The sequence below is a fragment of the Coregonus lavaretus genome, assembly GCF_964263955.1.
Source record: "Coregonus lavaretus genome assembly, chromosome: 32".
NCBI lineage: Eukaryota > Metazoa > Chordata > Actinopteri > Salmoniformes > Salmonidae > Coregonus > Coregonus lavaretus.
Window position 1 is genome coordinate 14,321,352 of NC_140019.1, and position 24,427 is coordinate 14,345,778.

Consider the following 24,427-nt stretch of genomic DNA (forward strand, 5'->3'; position numbering starts at 1 on the left):
ATCCGAGGAAGGAGACTGACTGCTGGAAAAACTCACACTTTTCTGCCTTGGCATAAAGGTCATTCTCCAGCAGTCGGACCAGTACCTTGCGAACCAGGGACACATGCAAACGCCGGTGGCCGGGATATCTGGATCCCGCCGGGTGCTGGGGTGTAGGTGGCTGGATCCGGTTGGCCAGCTGGTCTCGACAGATCGGGTCCTCTCCTCTCCAGGTGTTGGACGACCTGAAGAACCCAATCCATTGCTTCCCCCAAGCTGGCCAGCATCGTGGAATGCTCCTGGACACTTGCCACGACTCCAGGCATGCGGTCTTCTCCTGCTGACTCCATATCAGCGGGTGAGTGATTCTGTGGTGAATGATGGACGGAGTCAGGCGCAGGAGTAAAATAACCGGATGCAGATTTATTCCTTCCAGACATACAATGCGCCTACAACGGCAATCGAAACAGGTACAGGGGAAACAATCCTCCCTGACCAAACACAGTCTCAGAAAATACAATAAATGTAATGACACAGGGGAAAATCAACCCTGGCAAAATAAATGAGAGAGTATCTCAACCGAGCTACTCTCCTCCCACATAGAACAATCACTCACAAAGACAAGGGGGCAGAGGGAACACTTATACACAGACTAATTAGGGTATGAGCACCAGGTGTGTGTGATTGACAAGACAAGTGGAGTGATGAGAATGGGAGCGGCAGTATTTAGTAAGCCGGTGACGACGAACACCGAAACCTGCCCGAACAAGGAGGGGGGGGGCAGCCTCGGCGGAAGTCGTGACACAGGGTCTGAATACTTATGCAATGATTACATTTTAGTTATGAATTTGTTATTTATCCCAACAATTTTTTAAATAATAATTAAACCCATTTTAATCTGACTTTGTAACACAAAATGTGAAGAAATCCAAGGGGTCTGAATACTTTTTGAAGCCACTGATCAGACACACATTGCCATGCTCCAACTTCATTACCACAAAACAGCCTCATGAATATTGAAGCATCCGCTGGGAGTGGTATTGTGTGGAGTGCATGTGATAAGTAATATCATTTCAGTGTGTGGCTGTGTCTGCTGTGCTGAAGGTCAGACTAACCACCTCTCTGAGGCTCACCGTGACCACACAGGAAGCTAAGCCTGAGCACACTTTAGTAATATTACATCAAGATGAGGAGGGAATGCTGCTGACAGCTGTGACCGCCTATTAATTATCATTTCATACAAATCTGTGTGTGTGTGTGAGCGTGTGCTTGTGTGTGCGTGTGCGCGCGCGCGTGTGTGTCAGTCTCGCTCTGTGAGAAAGCGAGAGAGGATCATAGCTGTTTGTGTGTCACAATGCTCAAATCATTCACATCAAATGTGTTCTTCCCATGGAAACCATGGTTTTTAATAGACATTAACTAATATGTTGCCCCATATGACTGAAACCAGCTGGTATTGATATGGGGGGGGGGGGGGGGTGACCATTCAAAGTAAAACACACTTTCCTCTCTGTCCCTTTCTCTCTATATAATCTATCCCTTCTTCCCACCTTCTCTCCTCTCCTCTCCTCTCCTCTCCTCTCCTTCCTCCTCTCCTCTCCCCCGGTCCCTCTGGCAGAGAGCAGGGCCTCAGCTCCGCCTGAATGAGATGTTGGGTGCATGGTAATTGAGAAGGTATTGATTGGACTGCAGCGTGGCATTCGAGAGGCCAATGAAGGCCCGAGGATCAGAGCGAGGCACCACCGACCAACTGACTGCACCTCTCATCCCACATTCTGCAGGAAACATACAAACCAAACACGGCTTACAATACACTGGCCAGCTAACAGTGACAGTTAATTGTAGATAACGTAGTATTGATGTATTGACATGTAACCATTGTGCTATAAGCATCAGTAGGTAATGTAAGGAAGGTTAAGATTGACTCTATTGGTCTTGGGCTCACCATTTCTCTATATCAGTAATCAATATGATTGCGTGAAGGGAGAGGAAGCATCTCCTAATGCTCCACGTATCATCAGACAAAACAGCCTACATTACCCTGTCTCGGACAGGACTGGATCATCAGACTTAACAGCCTTCATTACCCTGTCTCAGACAGGACTGGATCATCAGATAGAACAGCCTCCATTACCCTGTCTCAGACAGGACTGGGTCATCAGACAGAACAGCCTCCATTACCCTGTCTCAGACAGAACAGCCTTCATTACCCTGTTTCAGACAGGACTGGATCATCAGACAGAACAGCCTCCATTACCCTGTTTCAGACAGGACTGGATCATCAGATGGAACAGCCTTAATTACCCTGTCTCAAACAGGAATGGATCATCAGACAGAACAGCTTCCATTACCCAGGCTCAGACAGGACTGGATCATCAGACAGAACAGCCTCCATTACCCTGTCTCAGACAGGACTGGACCATCAGACAGAACAACCTTCATTACCCTGTCTCAGGCAGAACTGGATCAGAGTCACTGTCATATTTCACTGTGCCGTTGTCATTGGTTACAGGGCTGCCATACAGTATCAGTGTGCTATGTAAAGGAGGATGGAGATGTCTGCTAAGGATCTAAGGGTTGTTGTCTTGTCAGCATCTTATTGCTATGCACATGCCAAACCCTCCTGTACCCCAGGGAACTCAAGGAGTTAAAAACACCATAGAAATAATGCTGCATGAGGATGAGCTTGGATTTCATTTGAGGTGTGGCCTCACTATCTATTGCAGTGCCAACATATGACATCATCATATATAGGCTAATATTGTTTGTACTTTATTTTACAGTACTGTTTCCACTGGTATTTACCTGGAGTTTATGTGCTAGAAATAGGTATTTTCATGTAATTACTTCATAAAAAGAATGAATCATAACTGGAATTAAAAATCTGAATGAATCAGATGAACAATTAAAGGTGTAGCCTCACACTTGATTCTGTCACAAAATAGGATAAAACATTTTTTTAAAAGGACTCTAGCTAGGTAGTGGAGACACAGGTCGTCTGGTCGAGTGGGCTCTGATTGACAGTAATAGTGTAGATCTGGACACAGTGGAACTGTTTCATTCATTCATTGCAGGGGGAGGATTGTAGCTACAGTACTAATATGATATGGACAGACAGGCAGGCCAGCCAAGCTGAGGCTGAGCCCATGGCCACGCATGTGCGACAGGGAGACTCATAAGCTGCAGTCAGCGTCCTGAGAGGTGAACCAGGGGGAGGCAGCTAAGCGGGCGCGCGAGCACCGGTTGTCATTGGAACACATTGAATAACCATTTGGACGGAGGCTTGCCAAGGTTTAGTGGGAGTCTTTGTAGCGTTGCTGTCCAGACGGGCTGCAGCCAAATCAGTGCTGTCAGGTGCAGTGCTGTTTGAAAATAATACATGAGGAAATGAAAGTCCCAGATAAATAGATGGATGGATGGATCAATAGATCGATAGATACGAATTTGGAGGGAACAAATGAACAGATGGATGTATAGAGATGAGTGTTTTTGTCTGCTATGGTGCTCAGTTGGGATAGGTTGGTTGTAGTGGTTGTACAGTGTGTGTGTGTGTGTGTGTATGAGTGTGTCCTGCCCAAGCCTGCTCTGAGCCCTGCACTGCAGCTGGACAGAAGTGAACAGCGACAGCTGGCTGGGAAAACATGATTAGTGTTTGAATTAAAAGGAAATTAAGGGATTTATTATAATCTTATCCAGATTTGGTTAATTCCCCCCATGCCTCTCAGTCACACCCTTCTGTCACATCTGGACGGTTTCCAACATTTTTTACCGGCGTCATACCCTGTTCCCCTGTGCCCCCCTCACCTCCCCTCACCTCATCTGCCGGCCATCCCCATGTAACCCCCCCCCACAAACACACACACACACACAGGGCTGTGCACAGACCTTTCAGGGGGCAGCTGCTCAAATTGAAAAAAGGGTGCATAAGCCTATATATTTCTGCAACAACATACTTATTCATCACAAATTGTAAGCAAGCTAGTTACAGTACCTCCTAAAGATATGATTGGGGGAAAGAGGGTGGGCTGTCAGCTGATCATTGATGTTGATGATTGATGTAAATCTGCTAGTTAGCTAGCTAGACTTTTTTTTGTTTTTACTGATTGTGATTTATCTTCAATGCTCTTAAATTCTTAAATAATAACTTCATAATATAATATAATTAATCTTCTAACTCATGATATATGGCTGTCTGGCTAGTGGCTTGTGTGGATATTTTAGTATATGTTGGTTAGCTAGAGTCTAGACTACCTGTGTTGCTGCTGCCCTGACACACAACTGCAACTCCCGACTGAGGAAGGGATGGAGTTGGGTTGGAGGGTGGTTGATGCATCTGCTCCCCTTTATGTGTTCCTCCCTCTCTCTGCTGCGCGTATCAGCCAACCAGACCCAATATTCATAATGATGGAAATCAAGTGTTATCAAGTGTTAATCAAATGTTAATGCTGCTGTGTGGTACTACTGTTGATATTTAAACTATTTAGCTAGCTACACTCATTCGACGGCAGACAGCATCTCAAGCCATACATGTCTGGATACCGGGCATGTGCAATTTACATACAGGGCAGACTGGGAAACAGGCGAAAAACCCGGGGCACGCGCAAGCGCTGTACAGGGCAGACCAACAGGCGCAACCAATGGACGGGGTGGGGGTGGGGGTGGTGAACTTGATGACTTCACAACGACTTGCTGCAGTGGGTTCAGAACAACATCGACAAAAACTGTATTCAAAAATATATATTATACCACCACTCAAAAGGGCACATGGCGAGTGGGAGGGCAAAGGGACATGTAAACCCCTATCTGTGCACATGCCTGCACACACACACACATACATACACACGCACTGTATGCACCGTCCCCTGGTACTGATCTGTAAATGTGTGTTTATCTTGACCTCTGTGAGCCTACAGTACAGACTGTGTAAGCCTCTCTCTCTGTCGGGGACGTGGCTAGTCCAGGGCTCTCACAGTCACAGCAGAAAGAACTGTGTGCTACTTTGTCTCTGTCATAAAGCTGTGTGCTGCCCTGGCCTCACGGCCCCACGCTGCTTCCCTGGCCTCACAGCCCCACGCTGCTTCCCTGGCCTCACGGCCCCACGCTGCTTCCCTGGCCTCACGGCCCCACGCTGCTGCCCTGGCCTCACGGCCCCACGCTGCTGCCCTGGCCTCACGGCCCCACGCTGCTTCCCTGGCCTCACGGCCCCACGCTGCTTCCCTGGCCTCACAGCCCCACGCTTATCAGCCCTCTCCTCCTCGAACCCAACTCCCACTTCAGAGACAACACACCGCTCTGTGGCGGATTTAGGATTACACACACTGAGATTATCTTCCCCTTTCTTTTTGTTTGCTTGTTAAGGGACAAACAGATACTGGGATTACCCGCTTCAATCTCAGACTAGGATGATGTTTTTATTTTCAGACGGATCGTCTTGAAACCTTACGAGGTTTATAGTGCTATTATTGTAACATGCAATGTTTTTTTCAATCATTGATTAGCAAGCTAGGAAGTAACCTCTGTTGCTTATGATAAGCTATTGCTGTTGTGTTTGTCATTTTAGGTCCCTTGGCTGTGGCACTGGATTCAGTTCACTAGTTTAGTCCAGTACAGTGACAGAGCAGAAATAGTCCCCACTGTGGTCCTCAGGCTCCATCTCTCCACTACCTTACACACAGCTGCTCAATGGGACCTGTTGGCTGTGGGGGATGAATATATTTATTAAAGGCCTGGGTGTACCCACTGTCTATGGTGCTGTGGCACACTGTGCACTTCTAAAAACACACACACACATACTTCTAAAAGCATGTGAGGGGAGCTGCTGCTACAGTGTCCCTTTGTTCTCACTAGGCTTTAGGTTTGGGGAGAACATTGCTGCCCTGTATTTTCAAGACAAACAGGAAATGCCTAAATGTGTACGGTACATGGAAAACGTGCACACACAAGCACTGTCACAAGCATCTGTCAGTCCATACGCAGATTACACAAGCCATGTTGTGCTGACTAAGGGACGTTTGTTTGTGTCCACAGCTGGCCAGAGCCATAGAACTAGACTACAGATCTGAAGAAGAGGTCACGTCTTCTGTGTTGGATTTTAACAGTTTCCATTATCAGAGAAGTCACTCTGTGAAAATAAAGTAACAAAGCTCTGGAAAGATTAAGAGAAACTGGGATGTAGCAGCTTGCATGCTGGATGATGAATGATGCCGATCAAAACGAGTGGGGCATGATGCTCTCGTCTAATGACTTCAGTATTCAGCCTTTTCTGCTCAAACCAGCTCTGATTGTATGTGTGCGTATTGAAATACCATGGTCCAGCATCAAAGGACTGTTATAACTCGAGCTGTAATATAAAGGGTGTGGTTCTCTTGTCTCAGACTCTGACCTGTTATATTGGAGTGTTGCACCGCGCTTGCACCTCCTTTGCCTGTGAGTCCTGTGTGAAAGAAGTGTCAGGTAGGAATACAAGAGCCGTGTACATCAGGGAAAAGCTTTTAAAAACTTAGCTCAAGTGATCCTTTAATGACGTCACTAGGGGGAGAGACGCTACGGAAATAAATGAGCGACCGAGAGTCTGTGCCACGAAAGCAATCATCCCGTAGCTGCAACGACCCCTCGACGCGTTTAAAGCAGTAATGTAATATCACAGGCCATAGGCTGCAACGTCACGCAGCCAAGACATGGAGAATGCATGCGTGCTCATTGTGTGTAGCGATAGAGGTTGGTGGAAGTAGATTGGAATCAATGGGGATCAATAGGAGTGGCTCCACATTGAAAAGCCCCAAGAACCTGGTAGTGTGTGAATAGTGAATACTGGAGGAAGACAGTGTGGGGGAGGTAGTGAGTGACTAGTAGCTTCCCTAGCTGCTCCGTCAGCAGCATCACCTCAGCCCCACAGCTCAATCAGATCACTAGAGAGAACACAGCCAGTGTTCCAGGGCTCTGTTCTGTGCTATAAGGAGAGGCCATTACTGCTGGTCAGCCCTGTGTCCAGTCTACTGTGGCTATGACCTGCTCCTCCTCCGTCTCCTCCTCTACTGAGAGCTGCTAGTCTTTATGTAACATTTAATTGACTATAGCATTCACATCACCTTGTGAGGGGACATTTTCTAAGAAGAAATCATGTCCATAACTGCCGCTGTGAGAGGCATATCTTTGCAATGCCCTCTCCTGCACTCTGCTTTGACTGGTTCCCCTACCACAGGATCATAACATCTCCTCTGATACAGCATGCATGAGATGTTGGGAAATGAACAGCCTGATTGTCTTCCTAAGAGATCGAATTCTGATATACAGATACAATACAGGATACAGTATAGGAGATTGCAGATACAATACAGGATACAGTATAGGAGATTGCAGATACAATACAGGATACAGTATAGGAGATTGCAGATACAATACAGGATACAGTATAGGAGATTGCAGATACAATACAGGATACAGTATAGGAGATTGCAGATACAATACAGGATACAGTATAGGAGATTGCAGTACAATACAGAATGCAACAGTTCTTGTGTCTTACTGACCCAATAGACCAGCCATTCAACAGGTGGACCGCGGTCCGGATCTGGACCCAGAACTGGGTCATTACGGACCGCGGGTCCTGACTTTATTTAGGAACTCAGTTGGGCCTAAATCCCTGGTGTCATATGATAACACATAAGACATGGCAAAATGTGTAGAATTGCAGGAAATTAGCTCTAAAACTGCAAAAGGATCTCTTCGCCAACAAGAGGGGTGTGAACAGTTTGGGGTTGCATGGGTTGCGGGGTGGGGGTTTGTTACTATGCCGATAAATGACAATATCCATCGGACCTTTGCCACTTAGGAATTTGTGTGACCAGACCTTCTCAAATAGTACTTGAGTACCCTGCAATAGATCATCAAAACATAGACGTAGTGCTGGATGCCAGACTTCAAGTTGTCATTTCCAGTGTGTTAGAACAGGTAGTGGTATGGGACAGTATGAGATGGTTGTGATATCCTAGACAATTAATTACCCAATGGTCCCAACATACACACAGTCTGTTCAAATGGAGTCTTACACAGGAAGCAGGCAATTATAACACCGCTGGTCTCTTTTCCTCACTCTTCACTCTCAGTCCTCACACCTACTGTAGCCATCATCCACCCCTCTTCCACCCATCCCTAGCGACACACACACACACACAACAACTGTTCCCATGGCATCCACTTACTAGCACCTAGCTGACTGATGATTTGTGATCTGCCAGCCTCACGCACACACACACACGCACTGAGGTAATGTTGTATCTCTTCATCTATCTTTGCAGGCGAACCCTCCCCCCGTCATCGTCAACGCAGACTCACTGGATGCAGGCCCTTATGTAAATATTTGTTCTGTTGTCTCTGTGTGTGGATGGAGTATCTGTTCTGTTGTCTCTCTGTGTGTGGATGGAGTATATATTCTGTTGTCTCTGTGTGTGGATGGAGTATATATTATGTTGTCTCTGTGTGTGGATGGAGTATATATTCAGTTGTCTCTGTGTGTGGATGGAGTATATATTCTGTTGTCTCTGTGTGTGGATGGAGTATATATTCTGTTGTCTCTGTGTGTGGATGGAGTATCTAATCTGTTGTCTCTCTTTGTGTGGATGGAGTATCTAATCTGTTGTCTCTGTGTGTGGATGGAGTATATATTCTGTTGTCTCTGTGTGTGGATGGAGTATATATTCTGTTGTCTCTGTGTGTGGATGGAGTATCTAATCTGTTGTCTCTCTTTGTGTGGATGGAGTATATATTCTGTTGTCTCTGTGTGTGGATGGAGTATATATTATGTTGTCTCTGTGTGTGGATGAACTATCTATTCTGTTGTCTCTCTGTGTGTGGATGGAGTATCTATTCTGTTTTCTCTGTGTGTGGATGGAGTATCTATTCTGTTGTCTCTGTGTGTGGATGGAGTATCTATTCTGTTGTCTCTGTGTGGATGGATGAAGTATCTATTCTGTTGTCTCTGTGTGGATGGATGGAGTATCTATTCTGTTGTCTCTGTGTGGATGGATGGAGTATATATTCTGTTGTCTCTGTGTGGATGGATGTGCCTCACGGTCGCAGCATGTAAGATCACATCTACTCACCATGTGGACCTATTTCATTACCTCTATTGACACTGCCTCTACAGCATGAACATGATCCAGTTATGCATTTAGTATGGTAATGCAAGCGTTTGGAATAGTTTCTACTGTATTCCTGTAGGATTCATGGAATGAGAAAAGCCTAATGGTAATATTAATAGTAAACATTATCATATTTGTATATTCATTGTCAAACTCTGGATATAATAGCCAAAACCAGCAATGCTAATTGTTCGATGTATGTCTATGTTTAATTCTGTGGTTATTCAAAATGATTCTATTGAGATGAAAGATTAGTCGATTTTCTATGATCCTTTTCTGTTTTATATTATTTCTAGGATGTTTTCATGTGGGATGATGATACATGATGATGATGATGATGATGATGATGTAACTGACCTGTATGTGTTCTGTGTTGACAGGTAAATGGCAGTGATGGGATGTATAAATATGAAGAGATCATCTTGGAGAGGGTGAGTTTCACTAAAACCTTTATAACCGCTCATTAATTTAATGTCTTGCAATCAAATGTATTTTTTTCAAAGCCTTTTGTTAAACACTTGAGCTTTTCCCACTAGATGGCACTAAGAAGCTCTCTTTGGCTTTATTAAGGTTTCTCAGTACAGTAAATGTTGCTTATAATATATTATAGAAAAACCAAAGCAAATAATTTCTCTATCACATATGACATTTTTAATCTCTTATATATAGTAACTCTGTATATAAAAGTGGTAAAGATTAAGACATCAGTCTTTGTAACAGCAGGCCTATATCTGAATATATGCACAGATTCTACAATGAGGCATCGTTTTTATATAATAAAATCGAATCAAATGTATTTGTCACATGCGCCGAATACAACAGGTGTAGACTTTGCCGTGAAACACTTACTTACGAGCCCTTTCCCAACAATGCAGAGTTAAAGAGCGACTGCCTTTAAAAAGCAAATAATCCCTTTGAAAACGGACAATGTGGCATCGATATGAGTCCGAAACAGTTATTCTAGTGTCAGATTTGACTACAAAGTATAAATAGGATAATTTTGGTCATAAAGTCAGTCTCGTCTAAAACGGAGTTTGGAACATCTGTGCGTCAAAACGGGTAAATTAAGGTTGGGCTTTGATTTGACGATGTCCATTTGCTCTATCCAATAGCAGTGAGACAGACCTGCCCAGCAGCTCCGACTTTGTTTAAATAAGACAAAACGTCACGCATTTTTTATATTGAGAAATACTGCACCAAGCACCTTAGTTAGCTGTAAAATTGCGCAACTAAAACATCCTAGGCAAAAACGTCTCAATGATTTACAGCTTTCTGGAGTTACAGTGGCTTGCGAAAGTATTCACCCCCCTTGGCATTTTTCCTATTTTGTTGCCTTACAACCTGGAATTAAAATTGATTTTGGGGGGATTTGTATCATTTGATTTACACAACATGCCTACCACTTTGAAGATGCAAAAGTACAAGAAGTAAGACAAAAAAAAAAGAAAACTTGAGCGTGCATAACTATTCACCAAAGCCACCTTTTGCAGCAATTACAGCTGCAAGTATCTTGGTGTATGTCTCTAAAAGCTTGGCACATTGAGCCACTGGGATTTTTGCCCATTCTTCAAGGCAAAACTGCTCCAGCTCCTTCAAGTTGGATGGGTTCCACTGGTGTACAGCAATCTTTAAGTCATACCACAGATTCTCAATTGGATTGAGGTCTGGGCTTTGACTAGGCCATTCCAAGACATTTAAATGTTTCCCCTTAAACCACTCGAGTGTTGCTGTAGCAGTATGCTTAGGGTCATTGTCCTGCTGGAAGGTGAACCTCCGACCCAGTCTCAAATCTCTGGAAGACTGAAACAGGTTTCCCTCAAGAATTTCCCTGTATTTAGCGCCATCCATCATTCCTTCAATTCTGATCAGTTTCCCAGTCCCTGCCGATGAAAAACATCCCCACAACATGATGCTGCCACCACCATGCTTCACTGTGGGGATGGTGTTACTCTTGAGTGGCGCAGTGGTCTAAGGCACTGCATCGCAGTGCTAACTGTGCCACTAGAGATCCTGGTTCGAATCCAAGCTCTGTCGCACCTGGCCGCGACCGGGAGACTCATGGGCGGCGCACAATTGGCCCAGCGTCGTCCAGGGTAGGGGAGGGAATGGCCGGCAGGGATGTAGCTCAGTTGATAGAGCATGGCGTTTGCAACGCCAGGGTTGTGGGTTCGATTCCCACGGGGGGCCAGTATAAAAAATAAAAAAAATATTCACTAACTGTAAGTCGCTCTGGATAAGAGCGTCTGCTAAATGACTAAAATGTAAATGTAAAAAATGTGTTCTCGGGGTGATGAGAGGTGTTGGGTTTGCGCCAGACATAGCGTTTTCCTTGTAGAATTGTTTATTTTTTTCTCTAAGCAATGGCTTTTTTCTGGCCACTCTTCCGTAAAGCCCAGCTCTGTGGAGTGTACGGCTTAAAGTACTCCAATCTCCGCTGTGGAGCTTTGCAGCTCCTTCAGGGTTATCTTTGGTCTCTTTGTTGCCTCTCTGATTAATGCCCTCCTTGCCTGGTCCGTGAGTTTTGGTGGGTGGCCCTCTCTTGGCAGGCAGGTTTGTTGTGGTGCCATATTCTTTCCATTTTTTTATAATGGATTTAAATGGTGTTTCGTGGGATGTTCAACGTTTCGGATATTTTTTTAGAACCCAACCCTGATCTGTACTTCTCCACAACTTTGTCCCTAACCTGTTTGGAGAGCTCCTTGGTCTTCATGGTGCCGCTTGCTTGGTGGTGCCCCTTGCTTAGGGGTGTTGCAGACTCTGGGGCCTTTCAGAACAGGTGTATATATGCTGAGATCATGTGACACTTAGATTGCACACAGGTGGACTTTATTTACATTTTACATTTTAGTCATTTAGCAGACGCTGTTATCCAGAGCGACATACAGTTAGTGAGTGCATACATTTTTTTTTTCTCCATACTGGTCCTCCGTGGGAAACGAACCCACAACCCTGGCGTTGCAAACGCCATGCTCTACCAACTGAGCTACACGCCACTATTTAACTAATTATGTGACTTCTGAAGGTAATTGGTTGCACCAGATCTTATTTAGGGGCTTCATAGCAAAGGGGGTGAATACATATGCTCACACCACTTTTCCGTTATTTTAGAATTTTTCTAAACAAGTTATTTTTTTGATTCCACTTCACCAATTTGGACTATTTTGTGTATGTCCATTACATGAAATCCAAATAAAAATCAATTTAAATTACAGGTTGTAATGCAACAAAATAGGAAAAATGCCAAGGGGGATGAATACTTTTGCAAGGCACTGTATCTTAGACTCATTCTGGGGATTTTGAGGAAGTGAAATAGGCTTCTACAGTGTCTCATGGGGGACCAACATCATTAACCAAACGCGGAATCGGTCATGAAACACACCTCCAAGACTGAAATCTATTTTTTCTAATGAGCAACAGAAAAACACACGTGCCAATCGGCGTGTTTTCCAGCTCTTTAAAATGTATATATATATTTTTTTAATAAATAAAAGGAAATAGTAACACAAGAAAATAACAATAACGAGGCTATATACAATTAGAACCGGTACCGAGTCAATGTGCAGGGGTGCGAGGCAGTTGTGGTAATTGAGGTAAAATGTACATGTAGGTACGGGTAAAAGTGACTAGGCAATGAGGATAGATAATAAGTAGCAGCAGCGTATGCAAATTGTCATCGTCAGGCCTCTATAGGCCTCATACTGCACATATTAAATAGTTCAGAAGTAAACGCCATATCTCCGTACACACACACTCTCAGGACCCTTGACAGTGGTACTTATCAGTGGCAGAGTTCAGTTTATAGTGGAGCGCAGACGTACTGTATGTTCCTGCTCTTGTTATTCCACCCACAGATAGATGCAGGGCTGCTTTCTCCATCTTCCTCTCTGAGTGGCGTTTCTGCATGCAGAGGCTTAAATAAACTAGATAAAATCACACTTGAAAAGGTCTGTGGGTGTGGAACATTTGGTGGTCGGGCCCAGTGCACTCCTTTTGGCTCAGGAGCAGCGCACTGGGAGGCCTCAGCCTTGCTCTGTCCTAATTGGTTGCGACCGTTTCTCATTAATTATAGAAAATAATAAAGTGAAGTATTTTCTCAGCTGTCTTGTTTGGAGCCTGTCTCTGCAGCCATGGCTGTCAGATAGAACAGCACGCCTGGGCCCACTGTTTCCAGATGGGTGCTTTGTCATTCTGGGGGAGAGGTGGGGGAAAGGGGGTGCATATAGAGAAAAGAAAGGGAAGTTGTGTACCATGCAAGTCTTTAGAGAAATGAAGCTTCTCTTGTCTTTCACTTATGAATCAGTCCTTTTTCTTTAACAATTACACCTACACCATTTGGACCGCTTCATCTTACATACATTTAGAATTAAGTGACTTGATCTTACTATGTAGTTTGTAGAATGAAGTAAATTCAATGTGAGGGAGATGCACACATGTATGAGAAAGTGCCGTGGTCATCAGTAATGTTGAATTCCCCTGAGCGCTATTCATAGATCACGTTCCCCTGAGACTTCAATACCATTAAGAAGAAGCACCTTATCCCCCTTGAGTCCACACACCTTGAGTGGGACGGGACCCATCACTCATGCAGTAGAGCTGTGTGTGCCTGCATGCACGTGTGCGTGCGTGAAAGTGTGCACAGCTGCACGCCAGAGGAGACTGGTGGGAGGAGCTATAGGAGGACGGGTTCACTGTAATGGCTGGAATGGAATAAATGGAACGGAGTCAAACGTGTGGTTTCCATATTTTTTATGTGTTTGATACTGTTCCATTTATTCCATTCCAGCCATCCAGGCTCTGTCATAGCCGGCCGCGACCGGGAGACCCATGGGGCGGCGCACAATTGGCCCAGCGTCGTCCAGGGTAGGGGAGGGAATGGCCGGCAGGGATGTAGCTCAGTTGGTAGAGCATGGCGTTTGCAACGCCAGGGTTGTGGGTTCGATTCCCACGGGGGGCCAGTATGAAGTAAAATAATGTATGCACTCACTAACTGTAAGTCGCTCTGGATAAGAGCGTCTGCTAAATGACTAAAATGTAATTACAATGAGCCCTTCCTCCTATAGCTCCTCCCACCAGCCTCCTCTGCTGCACGCTCACGTGTGTTTGTGTGTGTGTGTGTCTATTGTATCTCTTCTATGTGTAATGCGTTATAACCACTCTGCAGGGTAACTCTGGCCTGGGCTTCAGCATCGCTGGGGGGATGGACAATCCACACATCCCAGATGACCCAGGCATCTTCATCACCAAGATTATCCCTGGAGGAGCTGCAGCTATGGACGGCAGGCTGGGGTGAGTTAGTCCCCCCCCCCCCCCCCCATCTCTATTTCTCTATCGCTCTCTCTTTCTCTCTCACGTCACCATTTCCCTCCCGCCTGACAGTCAGAGGTGTGTGTGAGGCAGTGCCTCTTCAGCCCTCTGCCCCCGGGCTCTGTCTGTTTCCACTAAGTGGTGATTCACTGGAAAACCAAAGCCTAAAACATGCAAATTATATATCTCGAGTGCTTTCGGTGTGCTGCCGGCCTCTGTGTTTGTGTTTGTTTGTTTTATGTGTGTTTGTGCATTTGACTAGCAGTTGACTAGTCTGACTAACAGTTGATTCTATCCATATTGTAGAGCCTGTGGATTGACATAAATTCCATAATTATGATTCAGCAGGCAAACGGATAAATCATCATATAGTGTATATACACTGAGTGTACAAAACATTAAGAATGCCTGCTCTCTCCATGACATAGACTGACCAGTGAAAGCTATGATCCCTTATTGATGTCACTTGTAAAATCCACTTCAATCAGTGTAGATGAAGGGGAGGAGACGGGTTAAAGAAGGATTTTTAAGCCTTGAGACATGGATTGTGTATGTGTGCCATTCAGAGGGTGAATGGGCAAGACAAAAGATTTAAGTGCCTTTGAACTCCGTATTAGGAAGGTGTTCTTAATGTTTTGTACACTCAGTGTATATTATGTATGTGTATATACAGTACTAACAGCATTGTAAAATATGAACGTTGTTTCCCCTCGTCTCCCCAGGGTGAATGACTGTGTGCTGCGTGTGAACGAGGTGGATGTGTCTGAGGTGGTCCACAGCCGGGCGGTGGAAGCCCTGAAAGAGGCTGGCCCTGTGGTCAGGCTGCTGGTCAGGAGAAGACAGGCCCCTCCTGAGACCATCCTGGAGATCAACCTGCTCAAGGGGCCCAAAGGTCAGCTATATACACTACATACAGTGACTTCGGAAAGTATTCAGACCCTTTATTCTAAAATTGATTTAAATAAAACAAATTATCATCAATCTACACACAATACCCCATAATGACAAAGCAAAAACAGATTTTTAGAATTAAAAACTGAAATATAACATTTACATAAGTATTCAGACCCTTTACTCAGTACTTTGTTGAAGCACCTTTGGCAGCGATTACAGCCTCGAGTCTTCTTGGGTATGACGGTACATTCTTCTCTGCAGATCCTCTCAAGCTCTGTCAGGTTGGATGGGGAGCGTAGCTGCACAGCTATTTTCAGGTCTTTCCAGATATGTTAGATCGGGTTCAAGTCCGGGCTCTGGCTGGGCCACTCAAGAACATTCAGAGACTTGTCCCAAAGCCACTCCTGCGTTGTGTTGGCTGTGTGCTTAGGGTCGTTGTCCTGTTGGAAGGCCCCAGTGTGAGGTCCTGAGCGCTCTGGAGCAGGTTTTCACCAAGGATCTCTCTGTACATTGCTCCGTTAATCTTTCCCTTGATCCTGACTAGTCTCCCAGTCCCTCCCGCTGAAAAACATCCCCACAGCATGATGCTGCCACCACCATGCTTCACCGTAGGGATGGTGCCAGGTTTCCTCCAGACGTGATGCTTGGCATTCAGGCCAATGAGTTCAATCTTGGTTTCATCAGACCAGAGAATCTTGTTTCTCATGGTCTGACAGTCTTTAGGTGCCTTTTGGCAAACTCCAAGCGAGCTGTCATGTGCCTTTTACTGAGGAGTGGCTTCCGTCTAGCCACTCTACCATAAAGACCTGAATGGTCGAGTGCTGCAGAGATGGTTGTCCTTCTGGAAGGTTCTCCCATCTCCATAGAGGAACTCTGGAGCTCTGTCAGTGTGACCATCGGATTCTTGGTCACCTCCCTGACCAAGGCCCTTCTCCCCCGATTGCTCAGCTCTAGGAAGAGTCTTGGTGGTTCCAAACTTCTTCCATTTAAGAATGATGGAGACCACTGTGTTCTTGGGGACCTTCAATACTGCAGAATTGTTTTGGTACCCTTCCCCAGATCTGTGCCTCGACACAATCCTGTCTCGGAGCACTGCGGACAATTCCTTCGACCTCATGGCTTGGTTTTTGCTCTGACATGCACTGTCAACTGTGGGACCTTATATAGACAGGTGTGTGCCTTTCCAAATCATGTCCAATCAATTGAATTTACCACAGGTGGACTCCAATCAAGTTGTAGAAACATCTCTTATAAGAACCTGTTTTCGCTTTGTCATTAAGGGGTATTGTGAGTAGATTGCGGAGGAAATGTTTTTATTTAATCCATTTTAGAATAAGGCTGTAACCTAACAAAATGTGGAAAAAGTCAAGGGGTCTGAATACTTTCCGAAGGCACTGTATATGAATGAATCCTCATTGTGAGGGCCAGGATTTTCTTGGCCCCTATAACTTAACTGTAATATATATAAGAATATGACTATGTATATATGAATAGTGTGTAAATAGTATTTTTGTTGTCTCTTGGTGTCTTTCCAATATATTTTATATAAAACATTTTATTTAGAATTTAATGTAATATCTTATGTTGTTCTTGTCTATAACTGTTCGGTACAGGAAGAGTAGCTGCTGTATGTGCAGTATCTAATGGGGATCCTAATTAACTAAACTAAATTCCCCTGGGCAATTCTAGGTCAACTCTGAAATTGGAACATACGTTTAGATTATTTTTGAGAATTTGAATTGTCCCCATTGAAAATGTTGTACAATTTTCTGTTCTTGACTGTCCTCTGTGTGGTTCTCACCCACAGGCCTTGGCTTCAGCATCGCTGGGGGGATCGGCAACCAGCACATCCCTGGAGACAACAGCATCTACATCACAAAGATCATTGAGGGCGGGGCCGCACAGAAAGACGGTCGGCTGCAGACCGGAGACCGCCTGCTAGCTGTAAGAACACATCTACTCTGCACTTCGTTCATTACCTGGGCTTACCCCTGCTTTGATGTAGCAGAGGTGGTTTGGTAAAGCCAGAGTGAATGCCTAGACTTAAGCTCAGTGGCCTAATACATTATTTAATTGTGCAGAAAACCCGGGTTCCATACCCAGTCAATTACACAGAAAGTGACCTACGATACTGAACTCTAATGGATGCCCAGAACACTCTTGATTCGCTTACTGTTTAGTGATCCATACCCTGCACACATCAGGACACTGCTACTTTGGTGGGTGCCTCTGTGCCCATCCCTGGACGTTTCTCAGGAGAGCCAGGCGAGGCGACTCGCATCAGCGTTTATGGCCCTGTGTGTGATTGATACGGTGCTGGAGACCGGGTTCAAACGGCCCAGCTGCTCCCCCGGCATATTCTGTTCCACACCGGCAAAAGATAAAGAGAACCACCTGCCAGTCTGAATGAGTGACTACGCTGTTAGAAAAATATGAGATGTGTTTAAGACTGCCATAAATAAGAACATAGCCATTAAGCACTGCTACCTTCGTGGGGGGAAGAGCTGTGAGTGACTACAGCTGCCCAACACAGTACACTTCTGGATGACCATATCATTTGTGCTACTTGATCAACATTTTTCCCCAAATCCATGCATTTTTCTGTAGACACAATGATGCATCTCGCGACTGTACCTGTATGGAGCAGCTCTGTTCAAAACCTTTGTAATATTATCACATACTGTGTCTTAGTAGTACACAGTAACAGTAGTGTATGATTGATGTGTGTGTGGCTCAGGCAAACTAAAAGAGGGAGCTATAAGCCTCAGTGTTGTGAACATGAGGATTTGACTGTGGTCTGTGTGCTCCAGGTGAACAACATCATCCTGCAGGACGTGCGTCACGAGGAGGCGGTGGCGGCACTGAAGAACACCTCTGACATGGTCTACCTCAAGGTGGCCAAGCCCGGACCTGTGCACCTCAACGACATGTACGCCCCTCCGGACTACTCCAGCAGTACGTATCTTCTTCTGCTAGCTACTGTATTCCCCTATGGCTCAAACTAAACACTCCCCCTCCTCTCCTACTCTCATACTGCTCACAATGAATACAACTACAATTGAATGTAGTTGCCTCAATGGTACCGGCACACAGAGTTTGTTTTAATGGAAGACCACAGAAACCCTGCGGTAATAACACTGGTGCTCTCTTTCCACACTCCTCATTCTCAGTTTATACCTAAACCTCAAAACCCAACCCAGGCATCAGTTGTTTGAAGAATGTTCTGTTAATTAGCATTACCTTTAGGTCAGGGGTCAGCAACCTTTATGACTGGAAGAGCAATTGTCTTTCACACCAAAAAAATTAAGTGTTGAGAAATTCGAGCCCTTTTCAAGCACAATAGCGGCAATATCTGATATTCAGCACCACGGATAGCAGTCAGATCAAATTACTATGAGATCTGGCAGTTCAGGGTCATAGAGCAGTGGACACAGCAGCTGGCTGGTGAAATTGCAGGGAGAATCAAATCTTGTGAACATACATTAAATATGCTACAGAAGTGGTGTTACTTTTTTTATTTTAAAACCTACCAACAAAGGAAATGTTGTTTTCCAGTGATTAATTGAAATACCCACATCAAGCCCCGCAAGATATTAAATAATGAAACACAGATACACAAATATTTTAATGCAACAGAAGGTTTGATTGTAATCAATATTTATTATACTGCTTTAACATAAGTGTTTGTTTATTTACTTTACTTTTATAAATGAGAAATTAGCCCATTCAGGCAGGCCTTGTCTGCACACTTTCAGCAACAGAAACTTAACCTGCAAAGTAAGATAACAAGGTTTTAACATGTATTTTCCTGTAGATTGTAGTTAGTCCCGATCTTTCCAGACCCATCTATTTCTGATTGAAAATACAAAAAAGATATATAGTTATTTGTTTGTTTGTTGAGGAAATCTATACATAGCCAGGGAGCCGCGGGTTGCTGAGGTACACAACCCTGTCCCTGCCACAGGGGATGTGTATGGGTTATCTCAGTGAGTGGTAGAGCTGTTTCAGTGTTCTCTCCTCAGCGTGGCTGTGCCCAGACTCCTACATGGTGCAGACACACTGCTGCCCACTGAAACATCAAGCCCAGCTCTCTCTCCCTCTCTCTCTCCCACTGAGTGTGGAGGCTATCTCACATCCCACACACCTGCTCAGGAGAACCCATGGCCTGGGGATCCTGCAAGCCACACACATCGATTTCCCGAAGAACCACACACACACACACTCACACACACACACACAATACCTGTACTGGACTATATGTAATTATTACAGGTATACTATATTGTACTAAACAATGTCAACCAGTGATTTATTATCAAAGGGCCTGTACAGTAGTACTGTATATGTTTGTTGTTGTTATGTATGTGTGGTTGCCATGACTTGAGCAAGCCCTTTATACTGACTTAAAGGAGTAGTTCACTATTTTACAACATGATGTTAGATGGTTCCTATAACGGTGGCTATAGTTAGCTGAAGTTTGTAGTGGTTGTTTAAAGAAAACCGAACCATGGATTACAATTTCTACTGGCCCATATACTACTTTCAGGTTGAGGAACCATCTAACATCATATTATAAACTACTGAACTACTCCTTTAAGCCAGCTCTGACAGTATGACCTATAGTCAGATGATCTACAGGGGATTTTAGAGCCATGTCATAAGTACTCTAGCCCCCATGATGGAATGTAAATCTGGGGACTTTCTAGACTTTAGCTACTCAAAATCTCTGGTGTAGGACATATTGTGGTCTCACAGCAGCCTGCACACATCTATTATATCTCAGGTATAGAGAATACCCACACTGACTAATCTGTAAAGAGAATATTGTCTTTAATGGGGCATAGATTTTTTAACAGGCATCGTCACATATATGATAGTGTTGTGAGTTGATCCCTCCTGGCATGAGTGCTCCCAGGCCTCCAGCGGCCTCCAGTGGACCACTGTTTTAATCATCCTTCCTTTCCATCTACTGGTCTGGCCCTCCCTGCCCTCCCTCCAGCCTTCCCTGCCCTCCCTCCAGCCTTCCCCACCATGGTGGACAACCACATCAGCCACAACTCAGGCATGGCCTACATGGGAGCTATGGAGCCCAAGCCCGTGTACAGCCAGCCCCCCCAGGTCACGCCCTCCAGGTACTCCCCAGACCCCCGCCACATGCTGGGGGAGGAAGACTTCACCAGGTCAGTACCATTTTTTTCCGTTTTTTTTTTTTATACCACGGCTAAGGGCTGTTCTTATGTACGACTCAACGTGGAGTGCCTGGACACAGCCCTTAGCCTTGGTATACTGGCCATATATCACAAACCCCCGAGGTGCCTTATTGCTATTATAAATTGCTATTAGAGCAGTACAAATACATGTTTTGTCATACCTGGTCTGATATACCATGGCTGTCAGCCAATCAGCATCCAGGGCTTGATTCAGGGCTCAAACCACCAAGTTTATAATATGTTTTTTACCATGTGAATGTACAGTACCAGTCAAAAGCTTGGACACACCTATTCATTCAAGGGTTTTTCTCTATTTCTACTATTTTCAACATTGTAGAATAATAGTGAAGACATCAAAACTATGAAATAACACATATGGAATCATGTAGTAACCAAAAAAAAGTGTTAAACAAAATATAATTTAGATTTTAGATTCTTCAAAGTAGCCACCCTTTGCCTTGATGACAGCTTTGCACACTCTTGGCATTCTCTCAACCAGCTTCACCTGGAATGCTTTTCCAACAGTCTTGAAGGAGTTCCCACATATGCTGAGCACTTGTTGGCTGTTTTTCCTTCACTCTGCAGTCCAACTCATCCCAAACCATCTCAATTGGGTTGAGGTCGGGTGATTGTGGAGGCCAGGTCATCTGATGCAGCACTCCATCACTCTCCTTCTTGGTTAAATAGCCCTTACACAGCCTGGAGGTGTGTTGGGTCATTGTCTTGTTGAAAAACAAATGATAGTCCCACTAAGTGCAAACCAGATGGGATGGCGTATCGCTGCAGAATGCGGTGGTAGCCATGCTGGTTAAGTGTGCCTTGAATTCTAAATAAATCACAGACAGTGTCACCGGCAAAGCACCATCACACCTCCTCCTCCATGCTTCACGGTGGGAACCACACATGCGGAGATCATCTGTTCACCTACTCTGCATCTCACAAAGACACGGTGGTTGGAACCAAAAATCTCAAATTTGAACTGATTAGACCAAAGGACAGATTTCCACCGGTCTAATGTCCATTGCTCTTGTGTCTTGGCCCAAGCAAGTCTCTTCTTCTGATTGCTGTCCTTTAGTAGTGGTTTCTTTGCAGAAATTCGACCATGAAGGCCTGATTTCACGCTGTCTCCTCTGAACAGTTGATGTTGAGATGTGTCTGTTACTTTAACTCTGTGAAGCATTTATTTGGGCTGCAATTTCTGAGGCTGGTAACTCTAATGAATTTATCCTCTGCAGCAGAGGTAACTCTGGGTCTTCCTTTCCTGTGGCGGTCCTCATGAGAGCCAATTTCATCATAGCGCTTGATGGTTTTTGCGACTGCACTTGAAGAAACGTTAAAAGTTCTTGAAATGGTCCATATTGACTGACCTTCATGTCTTAAAGTAATGATGGACTGTCGTTTCTCTTTGCTTATTTGAGCTGTTCTTGCCATAATATGGACTTGGTCTTTTACCAAATAGGGCTATCTTCTCTATACCACCCCTACCTTGTCACAACACAACTGATTGGCTCGCATTAATTCCACAAATTAAAGTTTAACAAGGCATACCTGTTAATTGACCAAAGGACCCCACCTCTTTAAGGAATACCTGGGATAGGATAAAGTAATCCTTCTACCCCCCCCCCCCCCCCCCCCCCCCAAAATTGTAAAGTGGTTATCCCACTGGCTATATGGTGAACGCACCAATTTGTGAGTCGCTCTGGATAGGAGCGTCTGCTAAATGACGTAAATGTGCCCTTGAGCAAGGCACTTAACCCTAATTGCTCCTGTAAGTCGCTCTGGATAAGAGCGTCTGCTAAATGACTAAAATGTAAATGTAAATGTAAATGTAATTGAAATGCATTCCAGGTGACTACCTCATGAAGCTGGTTGAGAGAATGCCAAGCGTGTGCAAAGCTGTCATCAAGGCAAAGGGTGGCAACTTTGAAGAATCTCAAATATAAAATATATTTTGAGTTGTTTAACACTTTTTTGGTTACTACATTATTCAATATGTGTTATTTCATAGTTTTGATGTCTTCACTATTATTCTACAATGTAGAAATAGTCAATATAAAGAAAAACCCTGGAATGAGTAGGTGTGTCCAAACTTTTGAATAGTACTTTAAGTTTAAGAGTAGTTTTGACAATCCAGGGTTAGAGTCACTTTCTCATGTCAAAATAGCACAGGGAAACCAGAGAGCGCAGTAAGAGGCCTTTTTGTTGTGAACTTCAGAATATTCATTCCTTAATCTTGGTGTGGTGACTGTTGCTTTACTTGGCGTTCCCTGGTGTTGGTGTCATGTCTTTCTTTGGTGATATGTATGTAGATTTATGTAGTTTAGTGGGCCTTAAACAGTGTGGCAATGTGTTTGTCTCTGGTTGACTAGCTGGGCAAGAAGGGTTCAGTTTTGTCTGAGGTGGCAATGTATTGCCCAAATACCTCAAAGAAGCCCTCTCATCCCATAGTCCCTTGGCCTTGTTCTCCCTTACGACCTCTTGGCCAAACACTGAAACAACATTCACAGAGCCCCAGAGTCACCTTAATACCTATTGCGTGTGTTTGTGTACCTCTGCCTGTGTGTGTGTGCATATGCGATGTGTGACAATGACTGTATGGTGCGTGTGTTTGTGTGTATCGACTGTGTGAGTGTGTACTGTGTGTAGCAGTTTCTATGAATGCGCATGTACGTATGTGTATTTGTTCTGTGTATTTGTCCCGTATACTGTACATGTGTTTGTGTGTTCTGTTTTTGTGTCCTACTCAAGCCCCATTCACTGTGATTTCTGTACTCCCCCACCAGGCCTGAACCTATTTACAATGTCATCCACAAACAACCTGGGGACAGCGGGGTCCCCCTGGGTCTCTACAGCAGGGGGGCACCCAGGAACACAGGCTACTGTTCTGGCTAAGGCCCAGTCCCCTCCTCTGGCAGGTACTAACCCAGTGTCATCGCTACGTCCGCTTAGCTAACCTTACTACAGCGCTGTGTTGCCCTACCTTCAACCCCTCGCCACACCTGTATTTGGGCTTGGCAGTAGACTGTGGTGCCTGGAGACGGGTGAAGGGGCGGTAGAGGGGGGATCCCCATGCCAGCGGTTTAGGGACATGTCTCAATTATGAGACTAGAGGAGGAGGACAGATGGCAGCAGATAGAAGAACAAAGGGAAGTAAGGAGGAAGGAGTGCTGTTTGTGCTGACAGAGCTCTCTTGAAAGGGAGGGCCTCCCATCTATGTCTGATAGCTACTTAGAATCTGTCTGTGTGTAACAGTCTATACATGTCTTACCTCTCCATGTCTGCTCCTGCTTTTAATGTTGGTGGTCATACTCACAGTATACATGTATAAAAGCCTTTACTGTGCTATGTGTCACTGTTGTAATTTAATACAGGTTGATATAAATACAGTGGCTTAGATAATGATCTGCTTTGACTACCTGTCTAAGATGGAAACAACAGAAGCACCCCCTCAAGTCAAGTGTGAACGTGTTCCACTGGTGTTTGTTTAATCCTTTATTTGTATTTCCAGAGTTAACATATTTAATTGGGGTTTTCCCTTCTAACCTCCATTTACTTATTGCAAATGTTTATAAACACCATTTTACATTAAGAGTAAAAAGATACTATGTGCGAATAGTGTTAAATACATTTAAATCAGTCATCAAACTGACCATGTATATGAATTAGAAACAGTAGCATTAGTACAGTCCTGAACTGAGACCAGCCCTAGCCTGAGCCGGCTGAGTGAGAGTTAAAGATGGAGAGAGTTATACCTGCCCTTCACAGAGACACACGTCTCCACAGGACCGCTCGCTGGCACAAGCTGCTCAATTCCATCTGGCAGGAGCTGAGTCTAACCCAGGCCTGAGTCCCCAGCCAAGCCACTGTCATTGTCCTAGCTTCCCTACTGAAAACCTCTAT

The 24,427-nt window shown here is 44.7% G+C and overlaps 1 protein-coding gene across 1 annotated transcript in view; it reads left to right on the plus strand.

The window, feature by feature from the left end:
• LOC311107717 (disks large homolog 3-like) overlaps positions 1-23,419 on the plus strand; it is a gene marked incomplete at its 3' end in the record, with an annotated part of 100,177 nt that extends 76,758 nt beyond the window's left edge. Inside the window, exons 5-12 of the mRNA XM_084150233.1 lie at positions 8,277-8,330; positions 9,500-9,550; positions 14,281-14,405; positions 15,146-15,315; positions 17,125-17,261; positions 18,128-18,272; positions 20,338-20,497; positions 23,311-23,419. Of these exons, the coding sequence (XP_084006359.1) occupies positions 8,277-8,330; positions 9,500-9,550; positions 14,281-14,405; positions 15,146-15,315; positions 17,125-17,261; positions 18,128-18,272; positions 20,338-20,497; positions 23,311-23,419 (951 nt within the window). The remainder of the gene's footprint in view (positions 1-8,276; positions 8,331-9,499; positions 9,551-14,280; positions 14,406-15,145; positions 15,316-17,124; positions 17,262-18,127; positions 18,273-20,337; positions 20,498-23,310) is intronic.
• Between the last annotated feature and the right edge of the window lie 1,008 nt (positions 23,420-24,427).